Here is a 19,920-nt window from a genome sequence, read left to right on the forward strand (position 1 = left end):
TGTGCAAAATAAATCATTCATCCATCACACAGAGCTTAATTTGTAGCTCACAGCAACAGGTGTGGGAGGGGGAGCTTTACTATATAATCCATATAAACAGAGAAAATTCTGGAAAAAATTGTTTTGCAAAAAAGAGTTAAAACCTTTGGACCAGGATGTCTTAAAAGCTTTGTGGGTTTAAAAGTTATTTTTAATAGAACGAGTGTACTACATTATTTTTCTGGAGGTTTTAAGACCTAAGATATCTAAATCCAAGGACTGGGTGTGAACTGCTTTTCTAGGATTTGTGCTATTTTATTTATTATAGACAACAACAAAAATATTAAACAATCTGACAGCAGAATCAGAAAACATATAACCATTTTATGTGAACACAGAGAACAGGAGGAAACTAGTGCATATTTGGCTTCTGTACTGTGATCATGATCACTAATATGTCTTCTTAACTGGCTTTTATGAGCAGTGAACTTGCACCAAAATTACTGGGCTTAATTGGGCTTATTATTATTTTAAATAACCATAAGCACATGAGAGAGGCTCCTTGATTTCTCATACATCTTACTAAATCAAAGGAGTTACTATGAAGAAATGCTTTCTTATCAAAAAGAACTGACTGAACGAAAATGTGTTCACTCACATTTTTGTGCAATAAAAGGGAGAAAATGAAACTGTATCTGAAAAATTAGGGTTTAATCAAACACTCTTGTTCATGCTTTAAACATGTCAGAGTTGGCTTCTGCTTCTTTCAAACGAGTCACGAGCCGTTGCTAGGTATGGATTATGCTCAGCCTTAAATCTATGACCATGAAATTGTGGTTTCATGGTCATGGTGGAGGAGGAAGCAGCAATAGACCTCAAACATTCCCTGTAGAATAAACAGCTTTCCTTCTGGGCATACAGTTTGCTCAAGATGTTTCAAAATGTATTTAGAGCTGCCTCATGGAGCTGCTTTGAATGTATACAAATACATTTTCCACCTTATGAAAACAACTAAAGATAGCTTTCATTTCCAGGTCGGTGTATTCAGGAAGACCACAGATGCTGTGCCCTTGGAGGGGGAATAATAGATCTTAACAGACAGCTTTGGAGTCTCCGGGGAAATAATTTAAAAAACCATTTTCCGACTCCAAAAAAAGGATGCTACCCTTTTTTATTTCTTTTATCAAAGAACAAATATAATAATCAAAAATATGTTATCAGTATTGACATATCACAAAACAACACCGAGTAACTGGTGAGTGGCAACTACGACAAGTCAGATGATCTGAGGAGCATTCCTGTTTAAGGGTTGTTTGAAGCAATGAGGACTCAGAAAAACAGATCATGAAATATTCATGTTGTATAATGAAATTGCGATGGTTACAGTCATTGCATTTCTTTTAAGATGTCCAAAGGGATACAGACACTGTTATTTATATATACAGTTAATCACAAAATTATTCATACCCCAGGCAGATTTCGTTTTAAAGTAATTTTTTAATTTCATCAACATGTTCGATCCAACTGGAATAAATAGTAGCGTTTTCATGGCTTGAATCTGATTGAGAATCTGTCCAGGGAGTAAGATTAGGGTGATGGAAAGGAGGCCTTCCAAACTCCTTTGAGATCATCAATGAAAATAAGTCATTAAAATACCAGTAGAAACATGCAAAAAGCTGCTCAGCAATTATAAGAGGGGTTTGATTGCTGTAAAGCTAAATACAAATATTTCCAATGATTTATAAGAACAGTTTAAATAATTTTTAACATTGCGTTTTTTTAATAACATGTAAAGAAAAACTAATAAATTTTTTTCCTCAGCACTGATATCCATTTTGCTGTGTTTTATTATCAGTTGAGATATGCCTGCCTCATTTGCCATTAGAGACAAACTTCTTGGTTAATAAAAATATTTTTAAACCTACTTCTTGCAGGGGTATGAATAATTCTGGGCTTAACTGTATATGTATTAGTGCAAGTTCACTGCTCATAAAAGGCAGTTTTAAGTTAAGAAAACATACAGGTCCTTCTAAAAAAATTAGCATATTGTGATAAAGTTCATTATTTTCCATAATGTAATGATGAAAATTTAACATTCATATATTTTAGATTCATTGCACACTAACTGAAATATTTCAGGTCTTTTATTGTCTTAATACGGATGATTTTGGCATACAGCTCATGAAAACCCAAAATTCCTATCTCACAAAATTAGCATATTTCATCCGACCAATAAAAGAAAAGTGTTTTTAATACAAAAAACGTCAACTTTCAAATAATCATGTACAGTTATGCACTCAATACTTGGTCGGGAATCCTTCGGCAGAAATGTCTGCTTCAATGCGGCGTGGCATGGAGGCAATCAGCCTGTGGCACTGCTGAGGTCTTATGGAGGCCCAGGATGCTTCGATAGCGGCCTTTAGCTCATCCAGAGTGTTGGGTCTTGAGTCTCTCAACGTTCTCTTCACAATATCCCACAGATTCTCTATGGGGTTCAGGTCAGGAGAGTTGGCAGGCCAATTGAGCACAGTGATACCATGGTCAGTAAACCATTTACCAGTGGTTTTGGCACTGTGAGCAGGTGCCAGGTCATGCTGAAAAATGAAATCTTCATCTCCATAAAGCTTTTCAGCAGATGGAAGCATGAAGTGCTCCAAAATCTCCTGATAGCTAGCTGCATTGACCCTGCCCTTGATAAAACACAGTGGACCAACACCAGCAGCTGACACGGCACCCCAGACCATCACTGACTGTGGGTACTTGACACTGGACTTCTGGCATTTTGGCATTTCCTTCTCCGCAGTCTTCCTCCAGACTCTGGCACCTTGATTTCCGAATGACATGCAGAATTTGCTTTCATCCAAAAAAGTACTTTGGACCACTGAGCAACAGTCCAGTGCTGCTTCTCTGTAGCCCAGGTCAGGCGCTTCTGCTGCTGTTTCTGGTTCAAAAGTGGCTTGACCTGGGGAATGCGGCACCTGTAGCCCATTTCCTGCATACGCCTGTGCACGGTGGCTCTGGATGTTTCTACTCCAGACTCAGTCCACTGCTCCCGCAGGTCCCCCAAGGTCTGGAATCAGCCCTTCTCCACAATCTTCCTCAGGGTCCGGTCACCTCTTCTCGATGTGCAGCGTTTTCTGCCACACTTTTTCCTTCCCACAGACTTCCCACTGAGGTGCCTTGATACAGCACTCTGGGAACAGCCTATTCGTTCAGAAATTTCTTTCTGTGTCTTATCCTCTTGCTTGAGGGTTTCAATAGTGGCCTTCTGGACAGCAGTCAGGTCGGCAGTCGTAAGACTGCCTCCATGATTGGGGTTTTGAGTGATGAACCAGGCTGGGAGTTTTAAAGGCCTCAGGAATCTTTTGCAGGTGTTTAGAGTTAACTCGTTGATTCAGATGATTAGGTTCATAGCTCGTTTAGAGACCCTTTTAATGATATGCTAATTTTGTGAGATAGGAATTTTGGGTTTTCATGAGCTGTATGCCAAAATCATCCGTATTAAGACAATGAAAGACCTGAAATATTTCAGTTAGTGTGCAATGAATCTAAAATATATGAATGTTAAATTTTCATCATGACATTATGGAAAATAATGAACTTTATCACAATATGCTAATATTTTGAGAAGGACCTGTATTTACCACAAAACCTATGGAATTTTATCCATGGACTGTATTAGTGTCTGGCTCCATAGTGGTGCATTGGGTAGCAATGCTCCCTTGCAGCAAGAAGGACTCGGGTTCGAGTCACCTGCCCCAGGGCCCTAAATGGATAAGTAGTTATAGATGATGGATGGAGGTATATGTCTCTGTCTGAGAGTCTAGGTATATTGTAAACGTTTTCAAACCCTTTTGTAAAAGCAGCAGTAAGAACAAACTATTATAATAATGGTTATGGGCAATATGTAATGTATAAACGTTTGAACATGGATGATATAAAGGGGAAATAAGTGCCTTGTTCTGTTCTAATATTTGGTGAGTGAAGGTAGCTGGAAGGGCCCCAAATTATATTCTGTTTAGGGCCCCATACAGCCTTGAACTGGCACTCAGAAGGCTCCACTGCTTTTAAATCATTTGTGTGGCAGGATTTTGGGTACTCAGAAATGTACTTGTACAGCTGTTAGCTACAAACAAAACAAAAACTGACATCTTCTTTGTAGTTTGCTGTCAGTGCTAAGTAAAGGGCATTTCTATTTTTTTATTACTCTGCACTGCCTTTCATCCTTTCACACTATCTAAATCTAAAACAAGATCAAAATTAGACTGATTGCACATTTTTCAAAACACAGTTTCTGGTTTGTGAGACATGTATTCCCTTTATATGTTTTAATTGTTTCCAAAATAGTATTAAGATCTTGTGCCCGTAACGTCTCATCTCATAAGCTGGCTGTATTGTCACACCGCTAATGGTCAGTTAGCATCACAATCATGTTTTTGGATTGCTGGAGGAAGTAGGAGTACGCAGAGAGAACCTATATGGGCATAAGGAGAACGCCTAGGACATTTTGTCAACTGCACCAACATGCGGCTCACCTAAAGATCATTATTTTTGTATTGACCACAATAATACTATCTCCCCAAATCATGCAATATCACATTACTGTGTAATTAAGTGATTGCTGCAGTGATCATAAAAGAGGCAGTGTTATGTAAACCAATCTTCCTGTTTATCTGCTGAGTTGGTATTGTGTGTGGGTTCCCATGGGATGTTTGGATGTGCTACACCGATTACCATGGATCTGTTGCTCAGTGCAGATTAGCTCAGTATGGCTATCGTGACTCCTGAGTTTTGGATGACTCTGTGCAGAAATGTTAGGCCACAGTTTTAGGTGTCGAGCTCCCCGCTTTAGGAGCTGTGATATTCCTGCGTTTGCTGATGGAAGTGTCCGATCTCTCAGAGGGCTGCCGATTGCCGAAAGCTGTCAGCGAATGGCTTGTGTAAGCAGCAGAGATGCGTTTGATGTAGAGCATTGTACGACTCCCAGTGGGGGTTGCGTCAGTCGCTGACTGACAGGGAGCCTCAGACGCTCCTCACGGCGAGCTTCAGAGGCCTGATACCCACCCACCAACCCGGCTGCCTGCTGACTCGCTCTTTATGCTTTGTGGATTAGTGACGGATCTCTGGCAGGATCAGTGCTCGAGATGGTACAGTGACTGCCCTAAAGAGACACAAATGGAGGAGAGCGGTTTTTGCCCCCGACTGTCGCTGCACACATTTGATCACACCAGTGACTTATCAGTGCACAATGATCTCTCAGCTTGACACAACTTACCTCTCCTTTTGTTTTTCTCCAACAGATCCATGCATTAACCTTTCACGTTCTGAAGCTCTCCAGCTCTTCAGGTGTTTTCCTCTAAATCATTGTCAAGTTCCTTCATCTCTGTTTCCACGGTTCTTCCTCTTCCTATTATTGCCTTTTATGTATCTGCTCTTTCACACATAGCATGCTAGTTGTATCGACTTCATGTGCCTTGCAGCCTTTCTCCTCCCTAGCCTCCTCTGTGGAATTGACCCTATCAACTTATATGTCTGTTTCAACACGTGTTCCAGTCCGTCTTTTCCTGCCCTCCTCCACCTAAACCCACCCAGCTCTTCATTTTTTCCCCATCCTGAATTCTCTTTCTCTTCTTATCTCTTCTTCCCCTCATGTTGTTCTCCACCGAGATGGAGCCCACCCCCACTCCACCTTCTCCGCACTCGAATCATATCTTTTGAACAAGTGCTGATTAATGACATACACAGACTGATGAATAATTCACCAACAAGAGACAAGAAAGCAGAGGAGAGGGAAAAGGGTGACAACAAAGAAGCAGATGGTGAAGGAAAGCGTGCGGAGGACAAGACAGCAATGATGTAACCCACAGATAGATGATTGGCTTTATGTGGGATTGTCACATATAAAATAGTTAATAGTTAATATTGTTTAGCTGTGATTGTCTAGTGATGGAACCATTTAGAAAGCATTTTGTCAGTTAAACATGGCTAATCTTTGGTCCTGTGGTCTGGAAGCAATTCAAGAGGCCAAAAGATGCAGTGTTTGCTGAGAAGCCTCTGGGGGGATAGGCCAGGCATACACAGTCTGCAGATCTTTGTAATGAGTCTACTTGGTCTACTCACAAACTATGCATATTCATGTTCAGAGCTCTGGGACTCAGATCACTGTGAGCTCTCATTGGTCCTCTTTTGTCAAGACAGTCATCATACCCAAATATGCTATTTATAAAATGACTTCAAATGGTCCAGGATAAGAATAAATATTCATTGTATATTTAGTCTATTTATCTATAAATATTTACGCAACATTTTCAGGCACCAGCATGTGCTGAAGTTGGAAAGCACATGTTTTTAATTACAGTTGTGGTCAGAAGCTTATGATGCCTTACAAAACTATTTACATCCTTATAACCTTTTCACATTTTTGTTACAACCACAAACTTCAATGTATGTCATTGGGATTTTGTGTGACAAATGAACACAAAGTTGTGCATAGCTGCAGTGTGGAAAAACTGGTTTTCAAAATCTATTACAAATAAAAATTTAAAATGTGTGGCTCTCATGTATTCACAACTCCTTAGTCAATACATTGTAATAACCTGATTTTACAGCAGTCACAGACGAAAGCCTTTTGGGATATGTCTCATAACAGAAATCTTGCCACAGATACTTAATTTGATTTAGGTCTGGGCTATAACTGGTCAATTCTAACATGTTTAGAGTCATTGTTCAGATGGAGGGTGACACTTCACCTCAACCTCAAGTCTTTTGCAGTCTCTAACAGGTTTTCTTCAGGCTGTCCTGTATTTATCTCCCTCCATCTTCCCAACTGACCAGCATGCTTTTCCCTGCTAAACACAAGGATTTGCATGTAGGCCAGAAAGTTCTATTTTGGTCCTATCTGAGCACGGCACCTTATTTCACATGTTTGCTGGGTCCCCTGCATAGTTTGTGGCAAACTGTAATTGAAACTTCTTATGGCTGTCTTTCAACAAGGGCTTTTTTCCACTAAACCATAGATGGAAGGATTGTGGAGTGACCAGCTATGCTGCTGTTGACATATTCTCCCACCTGAGCTGTGGATCTCTGCAACCCCTCCAGAGTTACAATGTGCCTGTTGGCTGCTTCTGTGGTTCATCCTCTCTTTGACTGTCAGTTTAGGTAGTCAACAGTGTCTTGGTAGGTTTGTAAATGCCATACTCTCCCCATGTCCAGATGATGGATTGAAAAGAGCTCTGTGAGATGTTCAAAGCTTGGGATAAACTTTTATAATCTAACTCAGCTTTAAAATTCTCCACAACTTTCTACCTGATCTGTCTGGGATCAAGGGAACAGTCCAGTTTGTTTATGTTAATGATAAATCTTTTTCATGCTTTAATGTGTGGCGTACCACAGGGCTCAGTGCTTGGGCTATTTTGTTTTACTAAATATATCCGCCCTCTTGGTAAGTAGGTCAGACAGCATGGAATAAATTTCCACTGTGATAATTATGATACTCAGCTATAGTTATCCATAAATCATGATGAAAACAATCAGTTAGGTAAACTACAGGCATGTGTCAAAGACATAAACACAAGGATGACTTTAAATTTTCTGCTTTTAACTTCAGACAGAAGTTGTCATCTTTGACTGTAATCTTTGAAAAAGAGACGTAACCTGGATAGTATTAAATTGGTTTTGATAATAAAGTAAAATACCTCAGTGTTATCTTTGACTAGGACATATCATTTAAATCTCATTTAAACAGGTTTCTAGGACTTCCTTTTTCTATCCTGTCCCAGAGTAATGCAGAGAAACTAGTCCGAGGATTTGTTACTTCGAGGCTGGACCATATAATTCTTTACTATCAGGAAATCCAAACATTTCAGTTAAAAGCCTTCAGCTGATCCAAAACACTGCAGTGAGAGTCTTAATAAAAACTGAAAAGATACATCATATTTCTCTTATTTATTTGTTACTTTTATCTTTATCTTCTCTGTTTTCTAATCTTTTCTGAAGCTACAACTGACCTGGCGTTTCTGTTTTGCTGTGACACCTTTCTGGCCCATTGGCTGAGCTATTGCTGCCAACAACTTCATGTGTTTATCTATAGATGATACATTTGGCCCCATCTTTCTGTGTTTAACCCTGTCTCTCTCCTCAGAGCGTTTGTGTTTAGCTGTGTTCCTCTTCTAGATGAAGCCACTAAGAAAGCTTCTACTGCCATTAACGCTTTACTTTTTCTTTAACATGGAAAGTACCCCAAGACCAGTGCTTCTTTGTTTTTTGTGTGTTTACTCTGTCTTCTGAAACCCCAAGTCAGTCGCAGCAGATTTCATGCAACACTGAGCCATGTTCTGCTGGATGTTTCTTCTTGTTAAAAAGGGATTTTACTTTCCATTATTGCCACATGCATGCTCAGTAACCAGTTACCGGTTGGCATGATAAAACTTGATTGCACTTGATTATAACTCAGATCCAACTGGAATGTACGTAAATTAATTTGAATTTATCTATATGATTGGACTGGTTGAATTAAAAAGTGCCTTGACATGACAAATGTGGTGAAATAGCAGCGTATAGATGGACTGTACCGAAGCTGAATAAAAAATAAAAAAAACATTTGACCCCAATGACAAGAAGCACACAATATTGTCAAAAGTATTTGTTTGTCTACTTTAATCTGTAAGGTCCAATTTGTTGATGGAGCCACCGTTGCCAGCAACTGCAACTTCAGATATTCTCTAAACATCTTCCACAGGGTTTAGGAGAGTGTTCATAGTTAGATGAGAAAACCAGAATTGCAGCCTGTGCTCTAATTCATCCCAAATGTTTTCAAGAAGGTTGAGGTTTGGACTCTATGCAGGCCAGTCAAGTTTATCCTCAGCAAAGTGTATACACCTGCAGCCATGGAGGTGATTGGAACACCCGAATTCATCGATTTGGTGGTGGGACCCAATACTTTTTTTGAGGAAGTCCAGGTAAAGCTTTCAGACATATCAACAGTGTATTAACTGTAAAGCATGGTGGTGGCAGCATCATGTCATAGGGCTGTTTCATTTTTCAGTGTAACAGGTGCTTTGCACAAACTCAAATTAACAGCTAGATGGCTGAATTTAGACACAGTTGGGTGTTCTTATGGGACAATGGAACCAAACACATCTAAACTGTCTGAACTGGAATGAATCAGGCAGACTATCATCAGACAACTGGACTGCCATTCCCAAACCCTTGACCTTAATCTCACTGAAATTTTTGGGATGATACTTTAAATCCAGTTATGTTCCAGACAATCTACCTATTCTGAAAAGGAGAGTTGTCAAATATCCAGCCAGGATGATCCTGGTGCTTATTGATTGTCAGAAATATTCTGTAGTCAGGGTGCAAGTTGGTGGTAAAACCTAACCAAATATATATAATAATAAATCACTGAATCATATAGAGTATATGTAAACCTCTAACTGGAGCTATGTGTTGTATTTGATGGAGGCCTTCGTTGGAGATGTCCTGCTCTTTTACTCTGTCAAGCTTTTTTGTTTAATTGAGTCATTGTCTCCACTGGCTCCACCATTTCCCCCTTAACCTGTCAGAGATTAAAAGGCTCATAACGTTGAAGAAATGCAGGATGACATCACTGTGGGTGTGTTTTTGTTTTATATTAATTGCCTCTCTCATCATTGCCTCCTCCTATCTCATCTCATTTTTCCTTCCTCAGGAAATCCGACCGTGTTTGCCCCCATTTTCAGCCCAGGATTTAAATGCTGGATAAAAGCTTCAGAGAATAGCTGCAAATGACACTTTATGCTTGTAGCAGGTTCCAAGTGCTGCTGCGTGATGTGTGATTTGTAGATATTGTGGTAATGGTGTATTTGTGGTGTTTACTGTTGATTTGTTTGGCATATGCATGATGTCTTAATAGCAGGCACTTGGAGACGAGGTTGTTGTTTTTACTCCTGTTGGTGACATTCATGGTGGCGTAGATCTGTCAGATGCACTAGCGAGATAGTTTAAGATCTCAAATGATGAATCCTACCTCATCATTTGGGCTTTACAACATTAGGTACCCATTTATTCGCCTCTTAAGGTAAAACACGATTGTTGCAAATCACAAACTTTTCACCAGGGGTGTGGTTTGTGTTGCGATTATAACAAAAAGAACCTATCAGTTTGAGCTGGATGTACTTTTAGGTGCTACTTTGTTGATGATTTTCTCTCAAAACCCCCAGTTGGTCGTGGCAGATGGCCACTCACACTGAGTCTGGTTCTGCTGGAGGGTTCTTCCTGTTAAAAGGGAATTTTTCCTCTCCACTGTCGCTACATGCATGCTCAGTATGAGGGATTGCTGCCAAGTCAACGCCAGTGACTGTCCACTGTCTCTACATGCTCATCCAGGAGGAGTGAATGCTACAAATCTCTGACTTGATGCAATCTGCTGGGTTTCCTTAGATAGAAAAACCTTTTATCCAATTTGAATAAATAACTGAATCTGACTAAACTATTCCATGGTTAGGATTAATTGGAATGTATGTGTCTGCCTTCAGACGACATGTGTTGTGAATTGGCGCTATATAAATAAGCTGAATTGAATTTTCTTCTGTAAAACCCCATCAAAGCTACATGTTCTTAACTTTTCTCTTTTCCCTCCATTTTTATTTTTCCATCTGCAGAAATCTCTGTCAGTCTGCTGTCGGTCATTGTGACGTTCTGTGGCATCGTCCTTCTCTCTGTCTCCCTGTTTGTCTCTTGGAAACTCTGCTGGCTGCCATGGCGAGACAAGGAGGGTGGGGGGCTGAGCCTGACGTCGGGGCTGCTGCCTGGAACTGGTGGTCTCGGAGGAGCAGCAGGGCCATCCCTTTTACCCCCTCTGCTGCAAAGGAAGGAGGGCCACTCCTCATCCTCGCTCTACCCCTCACTGGGGCAGCAGGGACACCCCCACTTCTCTGACCTGGTGGGGCTGGAGAGGGGGGAGGGTGGAGGGGGAGTTGGAGGGCCAAACGAGACCCAGGAGCACTCATACCTGGATATGGACTCCTACCCCAACAATGCTGGTGAGAAATGCCAAGCTCACTGATATACATGCTTTTCCCCACCCTGCATCTAAGAGTTAGTCAATGCCTCCTTTACAGAACTGACCAAAGGCCTGGAGTCCTTCATTGGACTCAATTATTTATATTTTTCTTCCAAGCAACCAAGGCTTTCTCAATGTCTTCCAATGTTTTCTTTGGACCTTTTTTTATTATTAAAGTGCCTGAAAAAAGACAACAAAATATATTTATTTAAAAATGATCAGAAAGCAGACTGAAAATTGGTGAAAAGGCAGCCAAAGAAAAAAAAAAAAACAATCAAACCAATCAACCAAAGACCTTCTGGGGAATTATTGATGAAGATCACCTTAAAAGATTCGAGCATCAGGTTGAGTGGGAGAAAAATGTAAGGAAGTTAGTTCAACACTGACGCTCTCATTAAGTTTATTCTACTGATGGAAAAATAAAAACTATGCACTAATAATTTATTTGCTACTTTTTTCCACAATAAGTCCTGTAATGTTTTCAGGTACTGCTCTTTCCACACTTTTCAGCACTCCTGGTAACAAATGTGTCAAATAAATTCATCTTTAATTGCAGCAGAAAAATTCAACCTTTCATATGAACATGTTTATTGAAATATACCCCTAATATAGATCAATCGCGAGACCTGGGACTCTTACTATTAGTTAAGTATATTAAGTCAAAAGGGCAAGAATATAATAACAAAAAGAGGATCAACAGCCATTATTTTGTGTTAATCTAAAGCGCTCTCATCCATCATCCAACATTTATAGCAAAATTACGCTTTTATTATTTCATTTGTTTATTAGCTTACTTTTTTTTTTTACCATGTTTTGGGTCATTATCCTGTTGAAAGACCCAATGACCACCTATTTCAATTCAATTCAGTTCAATTTTATTTTTATTGGTTTTTAACCCGAGAGTGTTATTTAAAATCTTCTGGTATTTTAAAGAGCTCATGATGTCCAGCGCTCTAACAAGGTTCCCGTGGGCTTTTGAAAGAAAAGTGGCCCATAGCATCACAGATCCTCCACTGCACTTAGCCAGGGGCATAAGGTACTTTTATTGATCCTTTCTTTTGCACTAGACCAAGGGTCAGCAACCTTTACAGCCTGAGAGCCATTCTGACCTTCGGTCTAGCTAAAACAAATTTCTTTAGAGCCACAATAGCAAGACGACTCTTCATCAAAAAGCTTGTTTTCATAACACCTACTATAGGAAATTTGTTTAGATTTGAATCTTTTTTCTTTTTTTAAGTTTAAAACATTTTCATAATTTATTTTTACTGAGAACAACATCAACAAACATAGTTTGTTACCTACTGAAAAGTAAATTAGTTAATAAAAAAAGATCCTTACACTATTAGTGTCATTCCTTTTGCAAGTGTTATGTATTTCTTGCATGAAAACAGAGGAACATTTGCTACGGCTAGCATTTTTTAAATTATCTTTACATCTTAGAACATTGCTTTTTAGCATTTTTGGCCAGTTATGAAGAGCCACCGTAGAGGAGCTAAAGAGCCATATGCGGCTCTGGAACTGCAGGTTGTGGACCTGTGCGCTAGACCCACCCGAAGTGTTTTGGATCTTAAGCTCAGTCTCATCTGACCAAAGCATGCAGTTCTACCTAAAATCACAGTAGTGTTCAGCAAACACCACATTTACTTTTTTGAAGGTAGGACAAAAAGGCTTTTTCCTTCAATGCCAGTTGGCAAGTAGACAGCATCGTGGTTGCCATGGAGATGTGGGGACCCCATGATACTACTCTTTGCTATGGTTCTGTAACATAGATCTTTTGAAGGCTGTTTTGTTTTACTTCCCCTACTACCCCACTTCATTTGTGTTGTGGCAAGCTAAATCTCAGTTCAGGTTCTTCCTTCGTTGTTAATTATTGCTCGGACTGCAGAAATGGGCAAGTTTACTTGAATAGCACGTTGTCTGGTTTTTCCAGTTCTCAAAAGTAGCTAAGCTATGCTACGTCATATTTATTCTCCCTGAAGTCATTGATTTAATTAATAAAATTCACTCACTCTGATCCAGCTAAACAAGTAAAGAATGAATTGAAATAATTATTTAGTTGTATTTATTTGATAGAAAAAAATTGTTTTAGTATTTGGTGTCATATAAAACCTTATCAGCAAGATGAACATGATGATAATTAAATATTTATATTTTAACACGTGATCAGAAAGGTAATTATGTATGCAATCATAAGCAAATAATCAGCAAAGCTCTCTGATAATCTAATAATCATTTTAAGAATACAAAGCTAAGACTGGAACTGTAGCTGATTTTTTAATTAGATTTTCCAGCAGATTGTTATTCTGCTGTTGAGTTTTTGCAGCTCTGCAATGCTGCTGAACGTCATTCATTATTTACAGAGATAAGTAAGGTGGCTGCCCTTTTTTAACAACTCTACATGCCCTTTTATCGTCTGACGTTATTCAACAAACCAGTCTTTTTTGTAATTATTACAGCTGAACTGATGGAAGCATTAAATAAAAGACATTGGACTGTTTTTTGCTTTGGTAGGGACTCTGAAGTTGAGTCAAACGTCGCCAGATGTTCCCAACTCAGAGGGGGGAGCGCATCCCAATAAGGACCTGCCCAACGCCCATTCCCAGCAGCAGGTCACCCCACGGTCAGTGCAGAGTCTGATGTGTGTTTGTTGGTGTAGAATAAAGTAAAAGCTCCTTTAAGGTATTGAAAGGTTGTTTTTGTATATGATATAAACTGATGGAAAAAAATGTGCCTCAACACCAACTTTTAATTCCATTTTGACATAAACTCATTAGACATATAGCACAAAAACTGCCAATCTTCTCAGTTGTGGACGCCCAAGCAAGGTCACCCTAAGGTCAGATTCTGCAATGCTCAGAGAAACTTTTCACATTGCATCCAAAAAAAACTTGATTTGTTTGATGTCCTCGGGACAGAAAAAAAAATTTAAAATAGAAGATGTTTGGGAGGTAATGCACAGCAAAACCTGGTTATGATGATGGATTAAGATAATTGCCACCAATTCTTTTTTTTAAACAGTCCAACAACATCTTAACAAATAGAGATTATACAGCACTGTCTTGATCAGATGTAACAAACTGTAAGGTGTTCTGATCAAGGCCCAACATTACAATTATCCAATGATGTTGCAGTGATGTCATATCTCTACGACTACGGCAAAGTAGTAGAGAGTGTATGATATTAGCTGTATTCAGAAACTAAGTTTAAAAGTAAACTTTGGCTTTCATTTAGAAGGATAGAGCAGCAACATGTATTTGTCTGATGCACACCATGGCTTTATAAATGTTGCAGATGACGATGCCTTACATTATTCTTTATTTCAAGCATGATTAGACTTAATTTAGGCTAGGCTAAAGCAATGTATGCAATATTTGCAACGTTTAAGGTAGATTAATGCTACTAGACAACTGTATTTAGCGTTTCGTAGCATTTTGTTTCCATAGTCAGGGAATAAATTAGGTCCAAACACACCACAAACACTCATCATTTTTGTATTTATGTTTAGCCTATGACTGTTTGAACACCCAAACAATAATGTAAGCTATTTCCATGTGCAATAATTCAGAAAGGCATGTCATATTAGAATCTCCTTTAAGTCTGAGACCATGACTCTCCACCTAAAAAAGTGGTTTGCTCCCTCTGAATTGGGGGTCGGTTTGTGCCTCAAGGGGTTTAAGTATCTTGGTGTGTTGCTCACGAGTAATGGTAGGATGGAATGGGAGATGGAGAGATGGATTGGGGCTTCGTCTGTAGTAATACAGGTGCTGCCCCAGTCTGTTGTGGTGAAAAAGAGCTGAGCCAAAAAGCAAAGCTTTAATTAAAGGGATATTGATCATTACCCAAATAACAAAATCCTGGATACAAGCTGAGCGTCCTCCGTAGGGTGGCTGGACTCAGCCGTAGAGATAGGGTGGGTAACTCCGTCAACCAGCAAGAGCTGAAAGTAGAGCTGCTGCTTCTCTGCATTAAAAGGAGTCAGTTTGAGGTGGTTCTGGCATCTGATAAGGATGTCTCCAAGATGCCTGTCTTTGAAGGATTTTAGGCATGTCCCACTCGGAGGGAACCCCGGGGATGACCCAGAACAGGAGGAACTATATATTCTTTTATATGACATCACCTCAACATGATTGAATAATGTTAGTAAAAACGTTTGTAGGCCAGCACCGAAACCAATCACAGATCATGCATAACGGTTTATTACTGCAGCTGTCTCCACATTTTACATATAGAGGGTTAGAGCTGGTGATAAAATATGTTTTCCAAGTCAGAATCAGGATCCTTGGCTGATTTGTTTTTAACTAGAGCTGGGCAACTTTGATGTCTTAAAAATGTACATACATACAGTAAAATATTAAAATTAGACTTAAAAATTTAATGAGCCCCAACATCTCAGAGCTTTTAACAAACTTAAAAGCGTAACTGTTACTGGTATCCATTTGACCTTATTGTGGTCAATTGTGGGCACCCCTGTTTGATTTAGCTCCGACCTGAACGTTCATACCCGCCGGTTCTTGTACAGCCTTCTCGACAGTTGAATATGAAGCGTTTTGTTTAACAAATACACGGGGTAAAGCAAGAACACAATTATTTTAGCAAATATTCAGCAGAGCATCTGAGGGGAAGTAAACAAGGTCCTGCTATTGACCAATTAAAATGCTGTTGGAACTTAACGATGCACAAACAAAAACCTGCCAAGAGATGAAGCACTTCAAGTTATTGCAAATATTCATTCATGCAGTTGAATTTGTTGTTTTCACACACTGACTCTGTGTTATGGCCTAGTTTTCATCAAATGAACTCCAGATGTGGGATTTAGCATGATTTACTCTTCATCTTAGATTTTATTAACCTAACTTCAATATAGTGGATAGTTTTTATTATTTTCTAATAAGATCAAATGTAAGCATTGTCAGTGTGTGCTCATATTTTTATGAGCCATTTACATTTTGTCTTACCCCTCAACATATTTTAAACCTGTAAAACATTTTTATTAGATTTGAATCGGATTCAGTGCATTTTATAAATAACTAGGACTTTTGCATGTGTAAAGGAGTAGTCCAAAAATGGCACAAGAAAATAACCCCGCAGAATCACCAAGTTGCACAGCATCTTGTTTGTGTTTTCGTATTAGCTTTGCTTATATTCCTGGTTTCTTATGTGTGTGCTTAGACCCAAGCCCATGACTCACCAGCTCTCCAGCCCTGACTTCCACGGTGAAGAGAAGGAGCAGGTTACCTGCATCGGGCAGATCAAGCCAGAACTTTACAGACCCAAAGGCGATCAGGGCGAAGGCAAACAGGGCGACACCTGTGGGAAGATCTGCTTCTTGCTGCGCTACGCCTTCAAGTAAGCAATCCAAGGCAGCCTAAACATTCTCACAGTGGGCTCCGTTTTCAAAATATGGAGCAGTTTTACACTCAAAACTAATTTAATAAATAAAGTTTAACCGCTAAAATGTGAGCATTACATCATCATCAGCATAGATATTTTTCCACTGGTCAATTAAACCTAAGTTTGAACTACTTGACTAGTTGTGATTAACCTTCCAGGATTTATGAGTGTAAACAATCAACCATGCAGTCATTTTGCACTGACCCATGTACTGTATTTGGATGGACTCCAGGCAGATTTTAACAATTAGCTTATCTGCCATTCTTGTTTTTAAAACAATGTCGTGAGTCCGGCCCACATTTTATGCATAGTACCGCACACTTCCTTTGATTCTGTGATGCCCCCGAGCTCTGTGAAATCTTGCACCGCGTAGCCGGCTTGATTGGGTTATGTGTGAAGGAGAAGAAGTGGCCTAAACAGGGTATCTTGTTAATGCGTAAATCACAAAAACATAATCTAAAAAGACACAATGAAAGTCTTGAACAGACACTAGGTCTTTTGACACAGCACTTCCTGCAGCCTGACGTTCCTTCCTCTTGCATTGGTGTGAAGTTTGAAATGACTGAAGCAGTTTGGGAGAAGAAGTTTGTCCTCTCCAGTTACACCAATAAGTGATCAAAGGTGACTGTCAGGGTATCTGGCACAGTGGTCACTATAATGATACCACGATGCTAACTTCCTATGTGTAAGCACACCTTGGTAGGACTGAATGACTAAAGGCACCGTAAGAAGATATTCTTTGTAGCAAGGTTATGGAACCATTGGAGGTGATTTTCCACCAGCTAGCTTTCCACGGTTTGTTTTTTCTGTTTCCACTTCTAAAGCACCGACTCTTGGGCTGTAAAACGGATCGGATTCTGTGTTGCCACTAACTCACTAGGCCAGAGAACAGAAGCACCATGTAAATAGCTTAGCGTAGACTTATAGAGTCCAGCAACCAATTAGATTTTAAACTCCTGAAATAGCTTCCATTCTTAGTGCAAGTAATTTAACACAGAACGATAAAAACACAGAGCAAATAGGTACGGCATCGGAAAACACAAACTGTGTCTTTCATCGTATCACTGTTTAATATAACACTGTTGCATAGTGATTGACTTTGCTTTCACAATCACTCTTTAAAGGTGAATTTATAAAATATATCTTTGTTTATAAACTCTGTTTGGTCTTTAAGTTTTGGGGTGAGGTATTTATAAATCCTGCTCATATCAGTGTATGTAAATTCTGGTTGCAGTGACATTTACAGATATTGTTGAGTCTTTTAGTATCACCAGTAGGCATTTATAATTCCTGCTTGAAACAAACTATGTTAATAGGCACATTATGTTACTGCTGAAAGGTCATACCTGTCAGTCTGCTTTGTATAGAATATTTTATAAGTACTGGCTATTATTATTATTATTGAACTGCATGACATAGAGAAAGTGTTTTGTACTTTGTTTTTACCTCCCAAAACAATGCTAATACAGTAATTTCTGTACATAAACTCCCTGATCTGTGACGTAATAATCTGGCTCCATGGAGGGTCTCTTCTTAGCTATTTTTATAAAACCGGCTGAGATCCGGTTCAAACACCAAACATGGTCTATCACTAGAACTGCTATTAAGAGAAGTGAATTAAGCAATTTCTGTCAGGAATTTTTTGTTGTTTATCAGATGGGAGAGTTTCTTGTGATTGATAAAAACAACACGTCTTTTATTTACCGTGTGGCGCAGACTTGTCGTGTTAGTGAAATATTGTACCTGGTTGATACTGTGATGCATAGTTGATAGTAAGGTGAGCACAGGAAGCATGCACCGAGGTGCCAGAGGGAGCTGAGTGGGGGGAGAAGGACATGTTGGGGTCTATGGGTGGAGCTTGTTGGGTCTCAGCTGGTAGTTCTGTATTTCTGCCTCCCCTGACACGTTGAAACATTGCAAAGCGTGAAAGTGCTGATGGTCAGAAAAAAGAAAGGGAGCGACAATTTCATTCATGAATTATATATATGTGAGCCGATTTTAACAGCAAGCCTGCCAACGCATAATACCAGCAGACAGTGTTACTGTCAAAGGACAAATGCAGAGAATTAGCAGGGGAGCTTGACTGAGAAAAGGCTTAATGACAAAAGCTATTCCTGTGTCCCCTTTTCACATTTAGAAAGCCACTAGATAATTTCTGTCCCTCTGTAGTTACACTGAAGAGAAGGAACCCAGGAGGAAAAACAAAGGTGGGCAATGTTGCAAACCCATGTGTGTGCAGACACTCCCATCAAGGTGCGTCAGCGTTGGAGCTGTGATAGGATTTGTATGTTAATGTGTGAGACCCCACCGTTTGTAGTGTTAACAGTCAGCAACAACAATGCCAGTCTTGCTCAGGTCCTCTGGGAAAGGCATTTCTATTGACAATCCCATTAAAAGCTGACACATTTCCACAGAGGGAATAACGGCGCATTTTCTGTATTTTCTGCCAGGAATAAGGTGTTGAAGTTCTGTTTGAGCTGTAATAGGTGTATTCTCTGCAGTAGGCCTCTGGGATGGAGTATAACATCAGGTTTGGTTCAGGCTCGTGTATTGTTCTGTAACAAGACACGTGAGTGCAGGTAAACCTGCAACAAATACAAGGTGACTTCCTTTCTTTCCAGTTATTGTTTATCTGATAAATTATCTTGTGAATTAATTCAAACATTTTAATATTTATCTTAAAGTGTACCATCATGCAGAGGTTTGCCCTTTTCATCATTTTGATTCGACCTGACTGCAGAGGAGGCATGTTTTTATGAGTGTATTAGCTGGATCTGAGTCAGGGGTAAACACTGGTCCAACTTTACCACGATTGTGATGTCAACATGCAAATCCTGTGGACATTAGCTGCTGTGGGGTCACTGTTGCAGTTTGCCCCACTGATCTGCCCTCAGCCTCCAAGCTCACGATGTCCTTCTACAGCAGCAAATGAAGTGCTGACAGCCTCGTTAACACATGGAGACACAGCCTAACGAGGTCTGATTAAAAGTCTCAGAGATGTCCTCATCTTCATCTGGCAATTAAATACATAATTAACGGTGTGTGAGATCCGGCCACGGCTCTGTTGCCGTTTGTATGTAAAGACGTTATCACCAGCATGCTCGCCTGTGAATATATTACTTGTTTGTTTGCGTGACAAAGAAATATTCTCTGTCCTGCTGCATTTGTGCCTAGATTGTTCTGTGCAAGAAGAGGCTGTGAGGCTATTTTTATCCAAGGCTGCTGATTGTCCAATTTCTAACAAATGTGTGCAATATTTAAACATATTTTTGTGTGGAAAAATATGACAAAAGCTCTACAGCTACAAGGCAAAACATTGTGATCAGCCCCCTGAAGCTTTTTGAAGCAGTCTGAGTGGCTTGTTTCTGAAAACATGCCACTGAATTTCATCAGTTTCCTGCCTGGGGACACCGAAGGCCTGAGTAACACTTTCTGAGTATTATTCTTTCAGCCACTCCTAAGCAAAGTCTGTCTTAACAATTCTTTGCTACTCTAGAGAAATGATG

General features: G+C 39.7%; 1 protein-coding gene across 2 annotated transcripts in view; it reads left to right on the forward strand.

Annotated features, from left to right (window-relative positions):
- LOC124864507 (synaptotagmin-C-like) overlaps window positions 1-19,920 on the forward strand; it is a 56,385-nt gene that overhangs the window by 12,948 nt on the left and 23,517 nt on the right. For both annotated transcript variants that reach the window (XM_047359316.1, XM_047359315.1), the window contains exons 4-6: window positions 10,623-11,003; window positions 13,535-13,643; window positions 16,193-16,369. In XM_047359316.1, coding sequence (XP_047215272.1) covers window positions 10,623-11,003; window positions 13,535-13,643; window positions 16,193-16,369 — 667 coding nt within the window. The remainder of the gene's footprint in view (window positions 1-10,622; window positions 11,004-13,534; window positions 13,644-16,192; window positions 16,370-19,920) is intronic.

Source organism: Girardinichthys multiradiatus, chromosome Y (genome assembly GCF_021462225.1).
Source record: "Girardinichthys multiradiatus isolate DD_20200921_A chromosome Y, DD_fGirMul_XY1, whole genome shotgun sequence".
Taxonomy (NCBI): Eukaryota; Metazoa; Chordata; class Actinopteri; order Cyprinodontiformes; family Goodeidae; genus Girardinichthys; species Girardinichthys multiradiatus.